The 19,640-nt window shown below is 36.2% G+C and overlaps 1 protein-coding gene across 3 annotated transcripts in view; it reads left to right on the top strand.

Annotated features, from left to right (window-relative positions):
• SLC25A36 (solute carrier family 25 member 36) overlaps positions 1–19,640 on the top strand; it is a 55,320-nt gene that overhangs the window by 22,719 nt on the left and 12,961 nt on the right. For 2 of the 3 annotated variants that reach the window (XM_049867206.1, XM_049867208.1), the window contains exons 2-4: positions 6,062–6,226; positions 10,395–10,472; positions 16,000–16,100. In XM_049867206.1, the coding sequence (XP_049723163.1) occupies positions 6,062–6,226; positions 10,395–10,472; positions 16,000–16,100 (344 nt within the window). Of the gene's footprint in view, positions 1–6,061; positions 6,227–10,394; positions 10,473–15,999; positions 16,101–17,099; positions 17,144–19,640 lie in introns of all 3 variants that reach the window. The other variant, XM_049867207.1, reaches the window with a different exon arrangement.

The raw sequence follows: 19,640 nt of genomic DNA, 5'->3' as shown, positions 1-19,640 counted from the left end.
TGCGGTCTTTGATCTTCATTAGTAAATGCTTCAAGTCCTCTTCACCTTCAGCAAGCAAGGTTGTGTCATCTGCATAACGCAGGTTGTTAATGAGTCTTCCTCCAATCCTGATGCCCCATTCTTCTCCATATAGTCCAGCTTCTCATATTTTTTGTTCAGCATACAGATTAAATAGGTATGGTGAAAGAATACAACCCTGACACACACCTTTCCTGACATTAAGCCAATCAGTATCCCCTTGCTCTGTCCGAACAACTGCCTCTTGATCTATGTAAAGGTTCCTCATGAGCACAATTAAGTGTTCTGGAATTCCCATCCTTCTTTCACCAACATAAACGGTGACTATACACATTTTTTTTTTTTTATACACATGGACCTTGCCAGATGGAACACACAGAAATCAAACTGACTACATCTGTGGAAAGAGACAATGGAAAAGCTCAATATCATCAGTCAGAACAAGGCCAGGGGCAGACTGTGGAACCAGACCATCATCAATTGCTCATACGCAAGTTCAGGCTGAAACTGAAGAAGATCAGAGCAAGTCCACGAGAGCCAAAATATGACCTTGAGTATATCCCACCTGAATTTAGAGACCATCTCAAGAATATATTTGATGTGTTGAACACTAGTGACCAAAGACCAGATGAGTTGTGGAATGATACCAAGGACAACATCCATGAAGAAAGCAAGAGGTCATTGAAAAGACAGGAACGAAAGAAAAGACCCAAGATGGATGTCAGAGGAGACTCTGAAACTTGCTCTTGAGCGTCGAGCAGCTAAAGCAAAAGGAAAAACTGATGAAGTAAAAGAACTGGACAAAAGATTTCAAAGGGCCTCTCAAGAAGACAAAGCAAAGTGTTATAATGACATGTGCGAAGAGCTGGAGATGGAAAACCAAAAAGGAAGAACACGCTCAGCGTTTCTCAAGCTGGAAGAATTGAAGAAAAAATTCAAGCCTCGAGTTGCAATAGTGAAGGATTCCATGGGGAAAATATTAAACGACGCAGGAAGCATCAAAAGAAGATGGAAGGAATACACAGAGTCATTATACCAAAAAGAATTAGTCGATATTCAACCATTTCAAGAGGTGGCATATGATCAGGAACCGATGGTACTGAAGGAAGAAGTCCAAGCTGCTCTGAAGGCACTGGCGAAAAACAAGGCTCCAGGAATTGATAGAATATCAATTGAGATGTTTCAGCAAACAGATACAGTGCTGGAGGTGCTCACTCTTCTATGCCAAGAAATATGGAAGACAGCTTTCTGACCAACTGACTGGAAGAGATCCATATTTATGCCTATTCCCAAGAAAGGTGATCCAGCTGAATGTGGAAATTATAGGGGAACAATATCATTAATATCACAAACAAGCAAAATTTTGCTGAAGATCATTCAAAAACGGCTGCAGCAGTATATCGACAGGGAACTGCCAGAAATTCGGCCCGGTTTCAGAAGAGGACGTGGAACCAGGGATATCATTGCTGATGTCGGATGGATCCTGGCTGAAAGCAGAGAATACCAGAATGATGTCTACCTGTGTTTTATTGACTATGCAAAGACATTCGACTGTGTGGATCGTAACAAACTATGGATAACACTGCGAAGAATGGGAATTCCAGGACACTTAATTGTGCTCATGAGGAACCCTCGTTTTTAGTCCTCTCAATATATACAGTCAATGATTGCTTTATTGTGGCAATGTAAATATTGTTCATAACAGAGGTAAGTTGTGTATTATGTTTACCTTTTCTTGAATAACTTTGCCTCCCCCGCCCCGAGTTAATTATTGCCCCATTTAAAAAAAAAATTGTTTAGTTAACGTGAGTACTTACACTTGGATATTTTTCGTATGGTCAAATACTAATATATTAGTCTTTTTTTTTTTTTTTTCCTGGAGATTTTCCTCCGTCTGAACTCTCTGTTGTCTTACCTGGACTGGTTTTCTCAGCTTGTGGCATTCACCATCTTCTTGGGACTCCTTTCTCTAGCTCCTAGGTTATTCCATTCGTGCGTTCAGTTTCTTAGTTTACTTCCTTAACTTATGGAACACATCCTTTAGTAGCTGTGTGAGAAAGGATGCAAGGGAGGCAATTTTTTAGAATAGTTTTTCTATGGGTTTGTTTCATCATCTGCTTGATAGTTTAGTAGTATAGAATCTAGGTTAAATAATTGTCTGCAGTTGCTGAGAAGTCTGATACTGTTTTGATTGAGGACTTGGCCTTGATAAGTTATCCTTTGTTTTTTCTTTTTGGAAGTTGGTAAGATCTTTGTCTCCAGTATTTTAAAAGATTGCAGTAGTATATCTTGGTATGGGATTATTTTGAATCCCTTGTATCTGTTAAACCTGAGTCCATGTTCTTCAGAGAATTAGTCTTCTGCCCAGGAATATAGTTTTATCCATCGTCTGTGTATGTCTGCGGTTTGGGTGAGTGTACCTCTGAGCATCCTACGTTTGCTCTATTAGCCTGTCAGTCAGTTCTGTTAGCAGTTCTTTGCCTCACCCCCACCTTCTGAGTACTGGTGCCTTTAATCAGGCTTCTCAGATTCTTCAGGGCAAAGCTGTTTGCGTCTCTTCGGTATCCCCGTATTTCCCGCTACAAGCCTTTCTTTCTCTTTACTAAGTCCATCACCCCTTCCCATTTGCTTGGTTGGTTGAAATCTTGTATCTGCTGATTTCTCCTCTGGCTTTGTGTGCTTGTGGCATGTTTATTCCTTTAGTCAGTGAGGTTTTTGACATGGAGAGGAGATAAATCTAACGTTAATCCTGTTTTCATAAGTGGAGATTTATACTGTAAAGCTGCTTCAGGATAGCCTTAGTGCTTGTATGTGCACACACTTAGACCGCCTCCTAGCTCTGCTCAGTTTAGATCCTCAGTGTGTATTTTACTTGTTGAAGTGATTTTTAGGAATCAAGATATATACCTTGTCAGTAGTCTGGCCATAAAATATTTTTACTAGTCCTTTTAAAAATTTTTACCAAATTACTATTATCAGTTATAGACACCTATAGCTTTGGAAGCTAATATTTGTTGGCACACTTTCTGTATGCTACTTTACAAGATAGTTTACATGGGTTGTATCATATCATCATTACAATAAGCCTGTGAATCTTAGGTATTATTTTTCCCCGTAGTTCTTTTTGTTTCCTTTGTATAGTGTGCTTATATAAATCACAGCCGTATGTGCTAACTTTGTTTTTTTGTTTTTTTTTTAAATTATGGTTGTAATTCATCTTCATTTGCAAGCCAAGAATACATTTTTTAGGTTTTACAGAATATAACGTCAAAGCAAATGTAAATATTTACTACAAATTTTGACCCTGTTTGTGTTTTATGTTCAGTAAATTTACAAAGTAAATATACTAAACAGCTAAAAAAGCTAGACACGTTCAGATTAAAAACAAGCATGATTCCCTGTAAATAAATCATTGCTTGTTGTGTGAATAGATCGCGCTGCAGGTTCTCTTTGAGTTCCGCATTGCATGTGTACAGCGCGTACGCTGTGATGACTCACTCCCACCACTTAGCCCTCGGCACTTAACACGGTTATGCCTATGACTTCTGTTTAAGATTTTCTGTTTTTTGTATTCTAATATAGAATAAGGTTTTGAGCCTGTTCCTTGGCTGTTTGAGAATAATAATTGTTCCTTATTATTTATTAAGTATAGTAGTCTCTCTGAGATCTAGTTAAATTTTGTTTCAAATCTGCTATAATCCTATTACTTTCTATCTAATATGTTGACTTCTGACAATACAATTATGGTTTCAATGCTGTTTTCTTTTGGGGGGGCTAAATATCTAATTTCCTGTTTGAAGCTGTAAGTGGAACTTTTTCGAAATGCGAAGTTTATTTTTCAACTCCAGGTGTTCACACATTAGCCATTCCTACTAGTTTTTACATATTTTTTTAGTCAGATGTATTGAGGCATAATTTACATACAGTAAAATTCAGCTTTCATTAAGTGTACAGTTCAGTGAATTTTAGCAAATGTCTAAAGTCATAACCACCACTAGAATCAAGATGTAGAATATTTCTGGGTCCCAAGAATTTCCCCATCACCCCTGCAGACAGTTTCCTCCCCTTACCTCCCTCCTCAGCAACCACTTACCTCGTTTCTGTCCGTCTAATTTTGCATCTTCCATAATGTGGAGAAATGAAAGTATACAGTAGCATTTTGTGGTTGGCTTTCAGTTAGCACAATGCTTTTGAATATAATTCATATTGTTGCTTTTTATTGCAGAATAGTATTCCATCATATGGGTGTACCATAATTTGTTTATCGTTGCTTCCAGTGTTGGGTAGTTAAGAGTGTAGCTGCTATAAACATTCACGGACAGATCTCTGTGTGGACCTATCCGTTGATTTCTCTCAGATCAATACCTCAGAGTACTGAGTGTATGACAGTGGAATTGTAGGATTGTATGCCAATGGCAATGGTTGGTTTAACTTTACAAGAAGCTGCCCGCCTGTTTTCTGAGATGGCGGTGTCGTTCTGCGTGTCCACCAGCAGTGTGTCTGAGGTTTGCAGTTGCTGGTTATCCTCATCAGCACTTGCTGTTGTCAGTCTTTTTAATGTTCGCCATTTGTAGATGTGCAGTGGTACCTCGTCGTGCTTTACTTTGTGTTTGCCTGGCGACAAATGATTCTCAAAATCTCTCTTTGCATTCTGTGTATCTTTGGTGAAGTATATGTTCAAATCTTTTCTACTGAGTGTTTTTCTATCCGATACGTTTTTCAAGTATTTTCTCTCAGCTTGTGGCTTGTCTTTTCATTTTCTTAACAGTTACTTTCAAACATAAGGTTTAAACCTCAGTGAAGTCAAATGTTTTCTTCTAGAAGTTTCATAGTTTTACATTTAGGAATATGATCCCTTTCGAGTTAATTTTTAGCTGTGATGTGAGGTAAGGGTCAAGTTTTACATATTGATGTCCTCTATAATCATTTTTAAATACATAATTTTTATTCTTAATGTTAGTTGTATAAACTTTTTTACTATACTTTCTTGATGGCATGTACTTGTTCATCCGGATGAAGTATTCTTTATCTTATTTCATGATTTCTTGCCTTAAATATTATTTGGTGTGATGTTTATGTTGCCATTCCTGCTTTTATGTAGTCCTATAAAATAATTTTTTAATTCTGGAGGTAGACTTGTTTAGTGTATTTATTCTTGTGGTGGGCTACTTTTCTTTTTCTCTTTATTGCCCATTTTGAAGGTCCAAGTTAGTGCTGACTCAGACTGCTTTTCTCTTTGACTGCAGTCTCCGGAGGTGGTTTTCCTCTCTGGTTAGAAAGCAGTCCTCGGAGAATTAGTGGATAGCTGTTAACGCTTTAAAGGAAAATTATGTCTCTCTCTTGCATTTGAAAAGAATAATTACTCAACCTGAGTATCTCTTACATAACTTTTAATGAGTTCAGTTTCAGTTGTTACAGACTTTTATTATCGCTGTTTCTGAATGCAGCCTTTGTTTTTCAACTGGATTCTTCTCGCTAAGCTCACCTACCTGGCACAGATTTCTACATTATGGGTCTGAAAGATACTGATTGTGAGACTCAAGTGCTGTATTTTTTGTAAGTGAAACACTTTTGAGTATTTGAAATAGGAGAAATATGTATCCTTATCCATCAGGAAGTTATTTAACTGCTCTGAAGACCATTTCTTGAGTTTTGAACAATAAGATGGGAGTTTGAAAAATAACATCTACCTCCAGGAATGGCCTGGGTCTCAGCAGAGCCACAGATAATGACCTCAGAACAGTATTGAAAATCTGATGTGGCTAACCAGGAAGTTTTAATAACAGTGCCTGCCATTTGGAGGCTGCTTATTTTAGCTAATTATTCTTGGTAGGTAGATATTCAGCTCATTTTTTTAACTACTGATATTTGTATTTAGTCAAATAAATGAGACTTAAAAATTATTTGTAGTCTTCTAAAATCATTTACAATTTAAAACTTTTAGTGCCTTGACAAGCCCTAGCTGCTTACTCCGTATTTACAGCTCTAGGTATGTGTGTTATCTAATGAATAAGCAAGTTTTGTTCTTTTCCCTTTTTTGTAGATGTGGTGGTACAGTGGGAGCTATTCTGACATGTCCACTGGAAGTTGTAAAAACACGGCTGCAGTCGTCCTCCCTGACATTTTATGTCTCTGAAGTTCAGCTAAACACCATGGCTGGAGCCACTGTCAACCGAGTAGTCTCTCCTGGACCTCTCCATTGCCTAAAGTGAGAACAGAGTGTTGGGGGATTTTCTGTAGTCCCTTTAACTCAGTGATTCCCATGTTTGTTTACATTCTGCCACATTTGAAAAGGTTCTTTAGAAACTCTATGACAGAAGTTACTCCCAATTATATTTATTAGAAATGGTGATTCCTGATGGAGAGGAACAATTAGTTGGATGATATAGAATATTGTCCCCAAATCGTGAATATATGGAATACCTTTCTATGTTTATCTTAAGGCTTTTTTTCCTAAAGCTTTTATAGGTATTTCATTTTGGATTACCAATTCATTTATTTTTGAAATTTGGTGATACTGATGTTAACTCTTTCTGTTTACATTTTTCATTCTGTAAGTACTCACACAAGTAAGTCCATCCAGTTCAGGGCAGTCAGTGATTTTTATATTACCTAAAAAACATAATTGTGATTTAAAGCAGAGTTCTTCTGATTTCAAAATGTTGTTCAGTGTTGGTTTGCCATTTCTCTGTGGTTTGGGAAATATGTATTTTTAAATTTTATCATACTTCATTAGGTTACGTATAGGATTCGAAATTTTAAAACTGTTAAAATCAGATTCTACATGTTTACACTTAGTTATGTGACTGGCTGCCCATGCATCTGCCTTATCAGCTCACTTGGCACTTAATCTGTTGAACTTGTTCAGCAGTGTTTATTTTGTGGTAGCAAGTAAACTCCTCTGTTTGTTCACCTTCGGGATCAAAAGATTTCATCACTTTTTAACTTAGTTACTAAGTACATGGATAAGTAGAATAAAATTGTTAACAATTTTGGGTTAAAATGCTGTAGTTACTGTAGATAAACAGTTCTGTTTGATTACTGTATTGAGCACAAAAAACGTGTGTTGTACATCTTCTTGCCAGCCGCGCAAACCACCCTCCCCCGCTCTTTTCCTGAGTGGGCTGTGCTGCACGTTACAGTGTGAGTGTGTTATTTGTGAAAAAATAAGGTGGTAGTAGGAAGAGTATTTTAATATCGTGATTTTGATGTTTCTTACCTCTTTAAAATTCTTCCTTTGACTTCTGTGATATACTGTATTTTTTTAATGGTTTTGCCTTTTCTGCCTTTCCTCAGAGCAACTTTAGGAATCCTTCTGGGCTTTATTTTAATTTCTCAGTTTCTCAGACTCTCTTATCTAAGGGTGAAGGAACCTTGGTGGTGCAGTGGTTAAGCACTCGGCTACTAACTGAAAGGTCAGTGCTTTGAACCCACTAGCCAGTCCGCGGGAGAAAGATGGTGACAGTCTGCCTCCGTAAAAATTTGGAGCCTTGGAAACCCTATGAGGCAGTTCTGCTCTGTCCTTTGGGGTCGCTGTGAGTTGGAGTTGGCCTCGACGGCAGTGGGTTTGGTTTTGACTGTCTAAAGGGTTTTTAAGCTGAAACTTAAGGTGTTTCCGCTGTCATCAGTATACAGGTGTCTTGCTTTGACATCTCTCCAGTCTTATCCCCTTGTTTTCTTATTCAGGGGCTCTGTCCTAATCAGCCTGTTTTATGGCTTCTTCCTTTCTTTTTTTTTTTAACATCTTTATTGAAATATACTTCACATACCATAAACTTTACCCATTTAAAGTATGCAATTCATTCATTTTTAGTACATTCACAGAGTTGTGTAACCATCACCACAGTCTAAGTTCAGAACATTCTCATCGTCACCACAAAAAGAAGCCCATGCCCATTAGCAGTCACTCCCACTCTCTCCCTTCTCTTTCTCAGCCATAGGCAACTACTAAATCTACTTTCCGTCTCTATAGATTGGCGTTTTCCAGACGTTTCATGTAAATCGGAATCATACAACGTGTGGTTTTTTGTGACTGTCTTTTTTCATTTAACACAGTGTTGTACAAGGTTCATCCATGTTTTCACATGTATTTTAATTGCCAGATATTTCACCATATAGATATATATAGTAAAACCTGCGAAAGCTGGTACCTATGTAAGGCGGGAACTTATCAGAGAAGGAAAACTCACATATTTTCCATTAATAAAAAGTAATAGAAAAGTGGTAAGACTGCACCTTGTGAAAGGCAGAAAACTTGAGAGACCCAGGAGACGAGGCAGTCCTGTCGAGCTCCAGCTTTCACAGGTTTTTGTGTATCAGATTTGGTTTATTCACTCTTTAGTTTATGGACGTTTGGGCTGTTCCTGCGTTTCGCTTTCACGAACAACGCTGTTGGATGGACATACGTTTTCTGCGTAAGAGTGGGATTGCTAGGTCATGTAGTAACTTTATGTTCAACATTTTGAGAAATTGCCAGACTGTTTTCAAAAGTGGCTGCATCATTTTACATACCCACTAGGAATGAATTAGAGTTTGAATTTTAGCACATCCTTGCCAACGCTTATTTTATCTGTCTTTTTCATTATAACTATTCCAGTGGTCATGAAGTGTTTTCATGATTCTTAACCAGGGACCCCAGATGGCTCATGGATGAGCTTCAAGAGGTCTATAAATAAAATTGTGTGCAAAATTGCTTTTATTAAAAAAGAAGACCTACTTCCCTTAATTTCTCAGAGGGATCCATGATACAGAATCTTCAAAATGGGCTTCACAGCTTGTCGTTCTTAACTCTGCTTCTTTCTAATCTAGTTTCATCAAAATGGTCGCTATCACCTGTGTCAGTCAACTGGAAAGGTGATAAAAATGCAAGTTACTGGGCATTGTCCTATATCTATTGAATCAATATTTAGTAATAATATTAAAGTCAGATTCTTACTGTGTGCCAGGTACTCTTGCAAGTTCTTTATGTATTAATTTATTTAATCCTCACAATGACTTAATGAGGGCACAGTGCTTTTTCTTTTTACTGCTGATGAAACTAAGGATGAAAGAAAAGTTAAATAACTTGCTTCAGCATCTCACAGCTCGTCAATAAACAAATTGGGCCTCATACCCAGGCAGGCTCCCTCCAGAGCGCAGGCCTTTTTAATTAAACACTATGCTCAGCTGCCTTTTAAGAGATCATTCTTAAGCATTAGATGTTAGAGAACCACTGGCATAGTCTATTAATTCTGACAGAAAGTGCCTGCTCTTCATCAGTCTCTATGCCTTCTTACCTCCAAAACTTAATAACTCACATTCCAGAAAGCCTTCCGTGACTGAGACACACCTCTGTTCCCTTGTACAGTATGATCTAATTATTGCTTTCAATATAATGATTTTTCCACAACTGGACAGCGGGTTTCTCAATGGCAGGGGCCTCACCCTCTTTTTTTCTATCCCCTTACTCTGTCTAATCATAAAGAGCTCTGTACAATACAATAAGTACTCTGTGCAATACAATAAAATAAATTGTTAACTGAGTGGAGGGAGAAATAGTAATAGATCAAGGTTTTATTAGTAACCTAAGGGATGTTAGGTTAATAACCAGTAAAACCAAACCCACTGCCATCGAGTCGATTCCAACTCATAGCGACCCTATAGGACAGAGTAGAACTGCCCCACAGAGTTTCCAAGGAGTGCCTGGCAGATTCGAATTGCCAGCTTCTTGGTTAGCAGCTGTAGTGCTTTACTACTTCACCAGGGTTTCCGTTAGGATAATAGGTTTTGCTATATCATTTCCTTGGAATGGTTGGATGGGATAGCACTGCAGAAACCCTGGTGGCGTAGTGGTTAAGTGCTACAGCTGCTAACCAAAGGGTCAGCAGTTCAGATCTGCCAGGCGCTCCTTGGAAACTCTATCAGGGAATTCTACTCTGTCCTATAGGGTTGCTATGAGTCAGAATTGACTCGACGGCACTGGGTTTGGTTTTGGGCTTAGTATTGAATAGTATTATTCAGTATTGCAGAAGAGGACCTCAAATACTAGAAGGAAAACACATTTCTAATTGAGAATTGACTTTGCTGAGGACAATAGTAAAATTGAGATTGAAGTTGAGAGTAGGATGATAATAATGAAAATGTAGAAATCTGTATCATGTCTAATCTTTTAGGAAAGAATCTGGATTTTTTTTTTTAATCAATAGTCTATTATCAGACTTCAATAGTTTATGCTATGTCAAAAAAACATATTTATAAATAAGAAAAATTGACCAAATCAGTATAACATATTAATAATATAAATTTCTGGGATTTAGACCGTAGGTTTGTAATACAAAGTAAATAAAGTACCAGACTTTGAAAGACATTCCTTTCTAAATACCTTCTTTCTCTTTCAGGATGATCTTGGAAAAAGAAGGGCCTCGTTCCTTGTTTAGAGGATTGGGCCCCAATTTAGTGGGGGTGGCTCCTTCCAGGTAAAAAAATGAAAAAGTATGGCAGTTTTTTTTTTCATGTTTCAGGGTATATGGATTTTATAATTTATAGATACATTTAAATTTATAAATATGTGTTTAAATGTTTATAGGAAGTTAAAATATTTAATTTTCTTTTTAAGGATTTAAGGTGCTTAACAGAACAAATTTATAACCATAATAAAGTAAGGCATTGTAGCAGGAAATGGAACTGGGTGTTTCAAAGACTAAATGTTTCAGTACCATTAGAAATTAGCAATAATAACGTGAATACAAGGGTATGCCCCGTAATGTAAGGGAGAGGTGTATTTTCATTAAATGTTAAATTATTGATAGTCTTATAAATGGGAGGGGGGAGATGCATGGTATGTTATAGCTAGAGGTTTAAGAAATGCTGTATTTTATAGGTCAGCATTATAAGCAATCATTTAAAGTTCCATGGATGGATCTGAGTTTTTTTTTTTTTTTTGGCATTGTATTCAAAATTGAAAATAGTGAAAATAACATTTATCTTTATATTGCACAGAACAGGAGGTATAAAATAGTAATATTTACAGAAAAATCTGAAAATTCCCTTAAAACTAAGGGCTGTGTACTCAGATCTTGTGGGGAGATGCTTATATTCTCCTTTGGTCTTAAAAGGTAGAGGAATTTTTGTGGGGGGAAAAAATGAAAATCTGCACAAGTATAGGCCCATAGACTGCTCTGATATTTTGAGATGGATGTTTGGTAGTTTTTGTGAATTTAAGCCAGCTCTTAAACATTTTGAAAAATCTGTCTACAGAAAATAAGCATTCTTATAAATAAATGTATTCCTTTGTCCCAAAGACTTAGCTTTTGGATATAGCTCTAAAATTTTTCCATTTCTGATAGCCATTTTGTTCTGTACACCATATGAAGTCAGTGATTTTTTTTCCCTGGCTTTCCACATAGCAATTAAACTTCAAAGAAATAAGGTGGGAATGTAGGACCAAGGAACTAGGAGCAAGAGTCAGGGCTTAGAACAGGCTTGAAGAAAGGGGCAAGAAGCCTGAAAGCATCAGAACTTGTGTAGCATTGAAGGACAACAAAAGGTATACACAGATACCTACTGTGCTAAAAGGAAGATGCTGAAGAGAAGTCAGTGTAGTGAAGATGAAGCACTGTGATGTAAAGGACAGAGATAACAGTAACCATCTTTAAAGGATGGGCTGACTGTAGCCATTTGGAGATACAGAGGACCTTCTTAAATCATTGTAAAGCAGTTTTTGCACAGAACTCAAAAGGCAGAGAACAAACTAAAGGAAGTAGCATTAAGAAAGGGGAAGACCTGCATCTTTAAGCCTTCACTTTTTTTCCCTTAGTTAGGGGACATGACAGACAGAATGGTTTTGTTTCCCCTTGAAGAAGCCTAAAAGACCATAGTACATTAATTGGTCATTTTTCTCTAATACCATGTTATCCTAGATCTTCCATGATAGAACACTGTCCAAATTTCAGAGTGAAAGTGCTGTCTGTATTCAAACCATATACCCAATGCCTCATTATTTATCCTATTTCAAGTATTTTTTTTTTAAATGGGTTCTTTTCTCTCTTTTTTTACAAATTATCTAAAATTACATCATCATTGTAAAAGCTAGAAACAAAAATGTGTAGAGTAAAACTTGACATTCCACTGTGAACACATCACCTTGTGCCTTATCTACCTTCCCGCACCCACTTAGTCTTCTAACCCATAATTGCCATCACATCAGTTCTAACTCTTGGTGATCCCTTGTCTGTCAGAGTAGAACTGTGTTCCAAAAGGTTTTCAATGGCTGATTTTTCAGAAGTAGATCTCCAGGCCTTTCTTCCAAGCTTAGCGTTATAACCATTCATACCACCTAACCCGTAGTAGATAACCACCATTAATAAAGAGTTTGGTATATATTCTCCCGATCATTTTTCTGGGTTATTACATAAAACGTTAACTGTGTGGGTCATAACAAATTATGGATAACATTACAAAGAATTGCAATTCCAGAACACTTAATTGTGCTCAAGAGGTACCTGTACATAAACCAAGAGGCATTCGTTCGAACAGAACAAGGGGACACTGTGTGGTTTAAAGTCAGGAAAGGTGTGCAGCAGGGCTATATCCTTTCAGCATACTTATCCAGTCTGTATGCTGAGCAGATAATCTGAGAACACGGCATCAGGATTAGAGGAAGACTCATTAACAACCTGCGTTACGTAGATGACAACTTTGTGTGTTAAAAGTGAGGAGGACTTAAAGCACTTGCTGATCAAGATCCGGGACTACAGCCTTCAGTATGGATTACACCTCAACATATAGAAAACAACAGTCTTCACAACTGGACCAGTAAGCAACATCATGATAAATGGAGAGAAGATTGAAGTTGTCAAAGATTTCATTTTACTTGGATCTACAGTCAGTGTCCATGGAAGCCACAGTCAAGAAGTCAAATGATGTATTGCATTGGGCAAATCTGCTGCGAAAAACCTCCTTAAAGCCTTAAAAAGGAAATATGTCACTTTAAGGACTACAGTGCACCTGACCTAAGCCATGGTATTTTCAGTTGCCTTGTATGCATGCAAAAGCTGGATGATGAATAAGGAAGACCAAAGAATTGACACCTTTGAATTATGGTGTTGGTGAAGAATACTGAATATATACCATGGGCTGCCAGAAGAACGAACAAATCTGTCCTGGAAGAAGTACAGCCAGAGCACTCCTCAGAGGCAAGGATGGCGAGACTTTGTCTCACATACATTGGACATGTTATCGGGAGGGTGCAGTCCTTGGAGAAGGACATACTTGGTGAAGTAGAGGGTCAGTAAAAGACAGGAAGATCCTCAACACTATAAATTGACACATGGTGGGTACAACAGTGAGCTCAAGCATAGCAATGATGTGAGGGTGGGGCAGGGTCTTTCTGTTGTGCATAGGGTCGCTATGAGTCAGAAACAACTCAGCAGCACCTAACGACAAGAACATGTGCATAAAAACATTGTTATTTACATAAATTGAATCATTAAATATTTCACCTAATTTGTCTTGAAGTTTTTTCTTGAAGATATGTAGGGTTTGTTTTTTCTTTAATTGTAGTAAGTATTGATAAGCATTAGTACACATTTAGATTATTTCCAGATTTTTTGGTGTGAAAGACCATGGTTCTGTTAACATAATTGTACCGATAGCTTTGAATGCTTAAGTACGTTTCTTGGGGATGGTTACCTAGTGGCAAAATGATGCATGCACATTTAAAATTAATGAAGATTGATCAGTTGCCTTCCAAGAAAACTTAACGTATTTTTATTCCCAAGTAATGAATTAGTTGCTCTTTAGCCACATCTTTACCAATGCTATTAGCCATCTTTTTAATGTTTGCAAATGAACTAAAATGACTTTTAACTGTTTTAACACATTTGTTTAATTTTGGCGCAGTTATGCACTCTTTTATGTAGTTATTGCCCATTTGATATCAGTCCTGTGAATTGCCTATATATATTCATTACTGGACTGCATGAAAAAGAAGGCAGCATTAGGGTTGGAGGAATACTCATTGACAACCTGAGATGTGCAGATGACACAAACTTGCTTGCTGAAAGTGAAGAGGACTTGAAGCACTTGCTAATGAAGGTCAAAGACCACAGCCTTCAGTGTGGGTTACACCTCAATGTAAAAAAAAAAAAAAATCCTCACAATTGGACCAGTAAGCAACATCATGACAAATGGAGAAAGTATTAAAGTTGTCGAGGATTTCATTTTAGTTGGATCCATAATCAACACCCATGGAAGCAGTAGTCAAGAAATCAAATGATGCGTTGTATTGGAAAATCTTTTAAAACATTAAAAAGGAAAGATGTCGCCTTAAGGACTAAGGTGCGCCTGACCCAAGCCATGGCATTTTCAATCACCTCGCATGCATGTGAAAGCTGGACAACAAATAAGGAAGACCCAAGAAGAATTGATACTTTTGAATTATGATGTTGGTGAAGAAAATTGAATATACCATGGACTGCCAAAAGAACAAATCTTTCTCAGAAGAAGTACAACCAGAATGCTCCTTAGAAGTAAGGGAGGATGGTGAGACTTCATCTCACATACTTTGAACATGTTTTTAGTAAGGACCTGTCCTTGGAGAAGGACATCATTCTTGGTAAAGTAGAGGATCAGTGAAAAAGAGGAAGACCCTCAATGAGATGAATTTACACAGTGGCTGCAACGATGGGCTCAAAGATAGCAATGATTATGAGGATGGTGCAGGACCAGGCAGTGTTTTCGTTCTCTTTTACTTGGGATCACATGAATCAGAACCAACTCAATGACACCTAACAGCAACAGTGTTCCTTGCCCATTTTCTCTTTAGAATGTTTGTCTTTTTTCTTATCGATTTCTAGGAATGTGTCGTTTATTCCTCTTCAGTCTTTGGCATCACACTTTTAAAAGCACAACAGTGAAACTTTCCCCATTTATAATTGTTTGTCTACTCTGCCCGTTATTGAACAGATGATCAGATTTGTTGAGAAATACAGGATATTTCATACATCAAGCAGATAATTCAGTGCAGGGGAAAGCTAAACAGTGAGGAAGATAGTGAGAATGTAACAAGTCATAGTCAATAAATTGACGGGAAATATTTACAAATTTAATTGAATATTTACAAGTGTTGCAAAACTTAACCTGACCCGATGGTGCTGATTTCCATGGTTGGAGGTGTTTTATCTATGTAAACCAAACCCAACCTGTTGTCGTCAAGTCGATTGCAACTTACAGCGACCCTACAGGACAGAGTAGAACTGCCCCATAGGGTTTGCAAGGAGCACCTGGTGGATTCGAACTGCTGACCTTTTGGTTAGCAGCTGTAGCTCTAAGGTCACCAGGGTTTCCTTATCTTTGGAAAGGTACTCTGGACTACAGGGTGTGTAGTATAGATTAGAATATACCATGTCTCAAACTTGTTTAACATAATACTTCCAGAATTAATCTAACCATTTCTCTTTCTTTTTTCTTCCCCGCCCCCCCCCCCCGCCTCCTTCTTTCTAATATATAAAGGGTTGATTTTTTTAAAAAATAAGAACTCCTGGAGGTTTTTTCCTGCCAGTAGTTATTTTTACTTTGATCAATTGGATTAGCAGTACCCCCTCCCCCCAAAATGTGTGTGTGTGTATAAATTTAAGTGCTCGTACCCCGTTTACTGAATTCAGTTATATGTATGTAATTTATCCTTAGCCTAGAATGAGCTAATTTATGTGTTTTCCAATCATCAGACTCTTACAAATTTGTTTTAGTCAATTGCTACTAGTTGTCACAGTATTTTGGTAGAAGGGCTCTGTTTGAGGATGCTAGGAGCTTTGAGTGTTTCTTTTTTTAATGATTAATACAAAAAGTACATCAGGGTCTTCACGGAAAAAATGCAGCCAAGGCTTAGATTATGTTTTTAGGCTTTGTTACTGTTTGACATATTTTATCTCCACTCTAAAATTATGAATCAACTTACATGTTTATCAACATGCTTAATTGATAAAATTTAAACCTTTGTTTTAGAGCAATATACTTTGCTGCTTATTCAAACTGCAAGGAAACGTTGAACGGTGTATTTGATCCTGATTCTACCCAGGTACACATGATTTCAGCAGCAATGGCAGGTATGAATGTATGATATTAAAAAGAAAAAACTCTGAAACAGATAGTTAATATTGAATTATGAATTTACATTGAACAGTTAAGATGATTAATGTGTCTTTCATTGGTTAGCGTCTGTAAAAAATGATTTTTACATTCATTAGTATAAAAATACATTTGATCAAGTGTGTAAAAACCTGTTGTCAATTGGCATTTTTTTAAATAAGGAGTTTAAGTGATAGGATACGGGTGATACAGTATTTCTTTTGCCTTGTGTAGTCCACTGAATACGTAGTGATCTCTTAACAGTTTTGAAAATCTAACAATAATTACACTATAAGTTATAGAGCTGTAATTTACACTTCTCAGTTTCTGTTAGTACCCTTTTCTTTTTTGCTGCATGTTTTGGCTTCTGTCTGAAATGTGCCGGCAGTTCTTGGGAAAGTATTCATTTTGTCCTGTGCTCAAGTGCTGAAATTTTCATAAATGGTGTATTATTGATAGCTCAGAGTTACTGTTCTATGTGTATTTTTTAAAAATATGTTTATAGTCTGAATTTGTGACACCTTGAGACATTGCACATAAATCACATTAGATAGCACTTGAAATGTAGGCACTGGCTACATATACATGCTTGCTGTGGGAGTGTCTCCAGCAACACTTCCAGCATAATTAATGAGTATATATGATTTAGAACTAAAACAACTAGTCTTTAGTCTCTGTGATTCCAGTTCCTTAAAGATAAACTCTGGGAGCTTGGTTTGATCAGTTTGGTTCTAGAATCATTTGCTGCCATGCATGTTAGACAAAGCCATGAACTTTGGTTCTCAAAAGAAACTTCTCTCCAGGTTTCTGGTATTTATTGCTTTATTAAACCATATTTCCCATTCTCAAATTATGCTATGACTTTATAAAGCAAACTATAACTGATTTAATTAATTGTCTCTTTTTGATCAATAAATTGAGTGTTAGTTATATGCTTAATAATGAGTGCATTAAACTGTTAACCATTTTCTGTTTAGAAATAAATTGGATCAATTCGAACCACATACTTAACGAGCTAAGTGTAAGTTTGAAATACTAATTTCTGAAAGGTTGATAGGCCTTAGCATATACATCTGGCATATACCTTAGAAAATGTTTTCAGAGCTTTTTATACTTAGTAATTGTTGACTGAATCATTGACATTTAAAGCTGGAAGGGGCAGCCTTGAAGGTCAAGGTAGTGAAATTTACCAGTGAGAATGTCTTGGACCAGTTATATAGTTTATGTGAACTTTCATTGCCTTATCTATAAAATGAATGGGTTGGCCTACATAATATGGATTTTGAGAATTAGTTCTTTAATTTGGTACCACAGAGATTATCTAGCTACAACTAGAATTATTATTTTTGACATGCTTTTTACAGACATTGAGTATGAATAGATGTAATTTTTCCCCTACAAATTGGAGAAGGGTCTGAGGTAGAAGTTGGTAACCAGTGAAAACTCTAACCACTGTGTTAGTTTCTTTAAGAATAGATTTCTGAATTACCAGTGCTTGTATTTTTTTAACACCAGAAAATTACAAAGAAATGTTAAGCTTTGTGTTTTGAAAGAATCAATATCAAGAAACTAGGTGAGCAGTTATTTTAAGCTGAGGATAGTCATACATTGAGAGTTCCGAATACCTTAATTCCTTCCTGGAACGTCTTTTTTCATTAGAATATCTCGTCAGAATGTATTGGGATTTTTGTGTCACATTGCAAAGAATTTTAGTAGAATTTTCATTTTGCTCTCTTTTCTCAAATGTATACAAAAGCTAGTTCATGGTTTCTCTATTTTTTATCTATACACTGATACTATTTCTCAATGTAAATTCCTTGAATTTTGGTAAACTGATATACTTGTTCAAAGATTATTGTACCGTATGTTTATTTTGTAATTTGAAAATACTTCTTCCATTTGTTTGCAGTTCCATTTTTCTGAGAGCTTCCTTGCACTGTTCATGAGCATTAACGTTCAGCTTTACAGTTATTTTACGTAACTACGTGGTTGAAACTCAGTGGTCCCATGCACACTCATTAAGGCAGCCTTTTGCCCTCGTCATTCTTGAAATAATCTAGACCAGTTTTCTCTGGTTTTTCTTCATGACCATTTTTAGAGGTCTTCTAATATGAATTATTTGGGGGTATAAAGTGCTTAGAGGTAGTCAAATGTGAAAAATCAATTTTTAACTGGCTGTTCAAAAAAAAAAAATGCTAACCTTGTCACTTCAGTATCAAAAATGCACTAAAATAGATGGCCATTAACAATATCACTTGTAAAATTTTGCCACACTATTGTATACGTATTAAAGCGTCGAATAGCCTCTCAAATCAGTTTCATGTTGCATTTTATCTATGAATCCAAATGTTTACTATAGATACAAAGGCTTTTTTTTTTTTTTTTTAATTAAAGTGCAGTTTATTTAAAGTGGGTCTTTTTTTCATTTAGTGTACCATTTCAAAAAATACTGCAAGAATGTGTAAGCCTCTAAAATAAAGCTATAAATTTTCATGCATTAAAAAGTGTTCAAGTTGTGAGGATATTTAATGAAATTAAGTAATGTTGGCTTCTTTTATATTTTACTTCCCTTTTTCCCCCTACATATGACCTCTGTCAGACTAAGTATACCTTAGCTATTGAGGGTTTTTGTTTTGTGCCTCTGTGTTTTTGTCTAAATAACTGGCATGTCCCCCCCCCTTTTTTTTTTTTTACCATTTTTTGTGGGTTTATTCTACATGCCAATAATATGTACATTTCCAAAAAGTCATCTAATTCTACAAGACTGTTGTTAACTAAGGAGTAAATATTACAGTTTCAGTTTATACATAAGATAATAGAGCATCGGAAATTTTAGATGACTTTTACCAAGCCATACAGCTAATAGAAGAATCAGAATTCAAACTAGTTTTTTATTCTGACTCTCTCTCTTAACTCCTGCACTGCATAGATAATAAAAGAGCCTCCATATCCTTTCTTATACATCGAGACGCAGATGTATATTCAAAAACCAATATTAGGTTTATTCTTTCTTGATAGTAATTCCCAATTTTCAAAAGTTTTTATCAGGCATGTGTATATTTTTATATACAATATGTATTTAAAGGAAATGATTTTTATTATTTTTATATATTGCTGAATTTTTTTCTTAATTGTTTAACATTATATATTCAGTTACTCAGTTTTTTTTTTAATTCCAATAATATAATTGTTAACATTTTATACACCTACTAGGTTTTATTTGGTTATGCCATATGCTGTTATTTTTCAAGATATAATTTTCTATTTGACATAAAGTTTATAATCAGAGATTTAAGTTTTTATTCATTGAATAGAAATTTTGTCTTGCATATCTAAAATATTTTTAAACAATATTTAATTTGTCCATGGCAGTTCATTCAGCCAGATGAATGGTTGGACAGATGTTTTGTGTGTTTGTATGTAAACATTCTTCCTGTTTTTCTTTTGTAGAACGCAAGAAATTAAATACAAAATAACCTAAAATATTCCATAAGTATGGTGTGCGTTATTACTGTCCG

This window comes from Elephas maximus, chromosome 23 (genome assembly GCF_024166365.1).
Source record: "Elephas maximus indicus isolate mEleMax1 chromosome 23, mEleMax1 primary haplotype, whole genome shotgun sequence".
In the NCBI taxonomy this organism is placed as follows: domain Eukaryota; kingdom Metazoa; phylum Chordata; class Mammalia; order Proboscidea; family Elephantidae; genus Elephas; species Elephas maximus.
The sequence above is the reverse complement of the archived record's forward strand: the minus strand, read 5'-3'. Positions and strand labels throughout refer to the sequence as shown.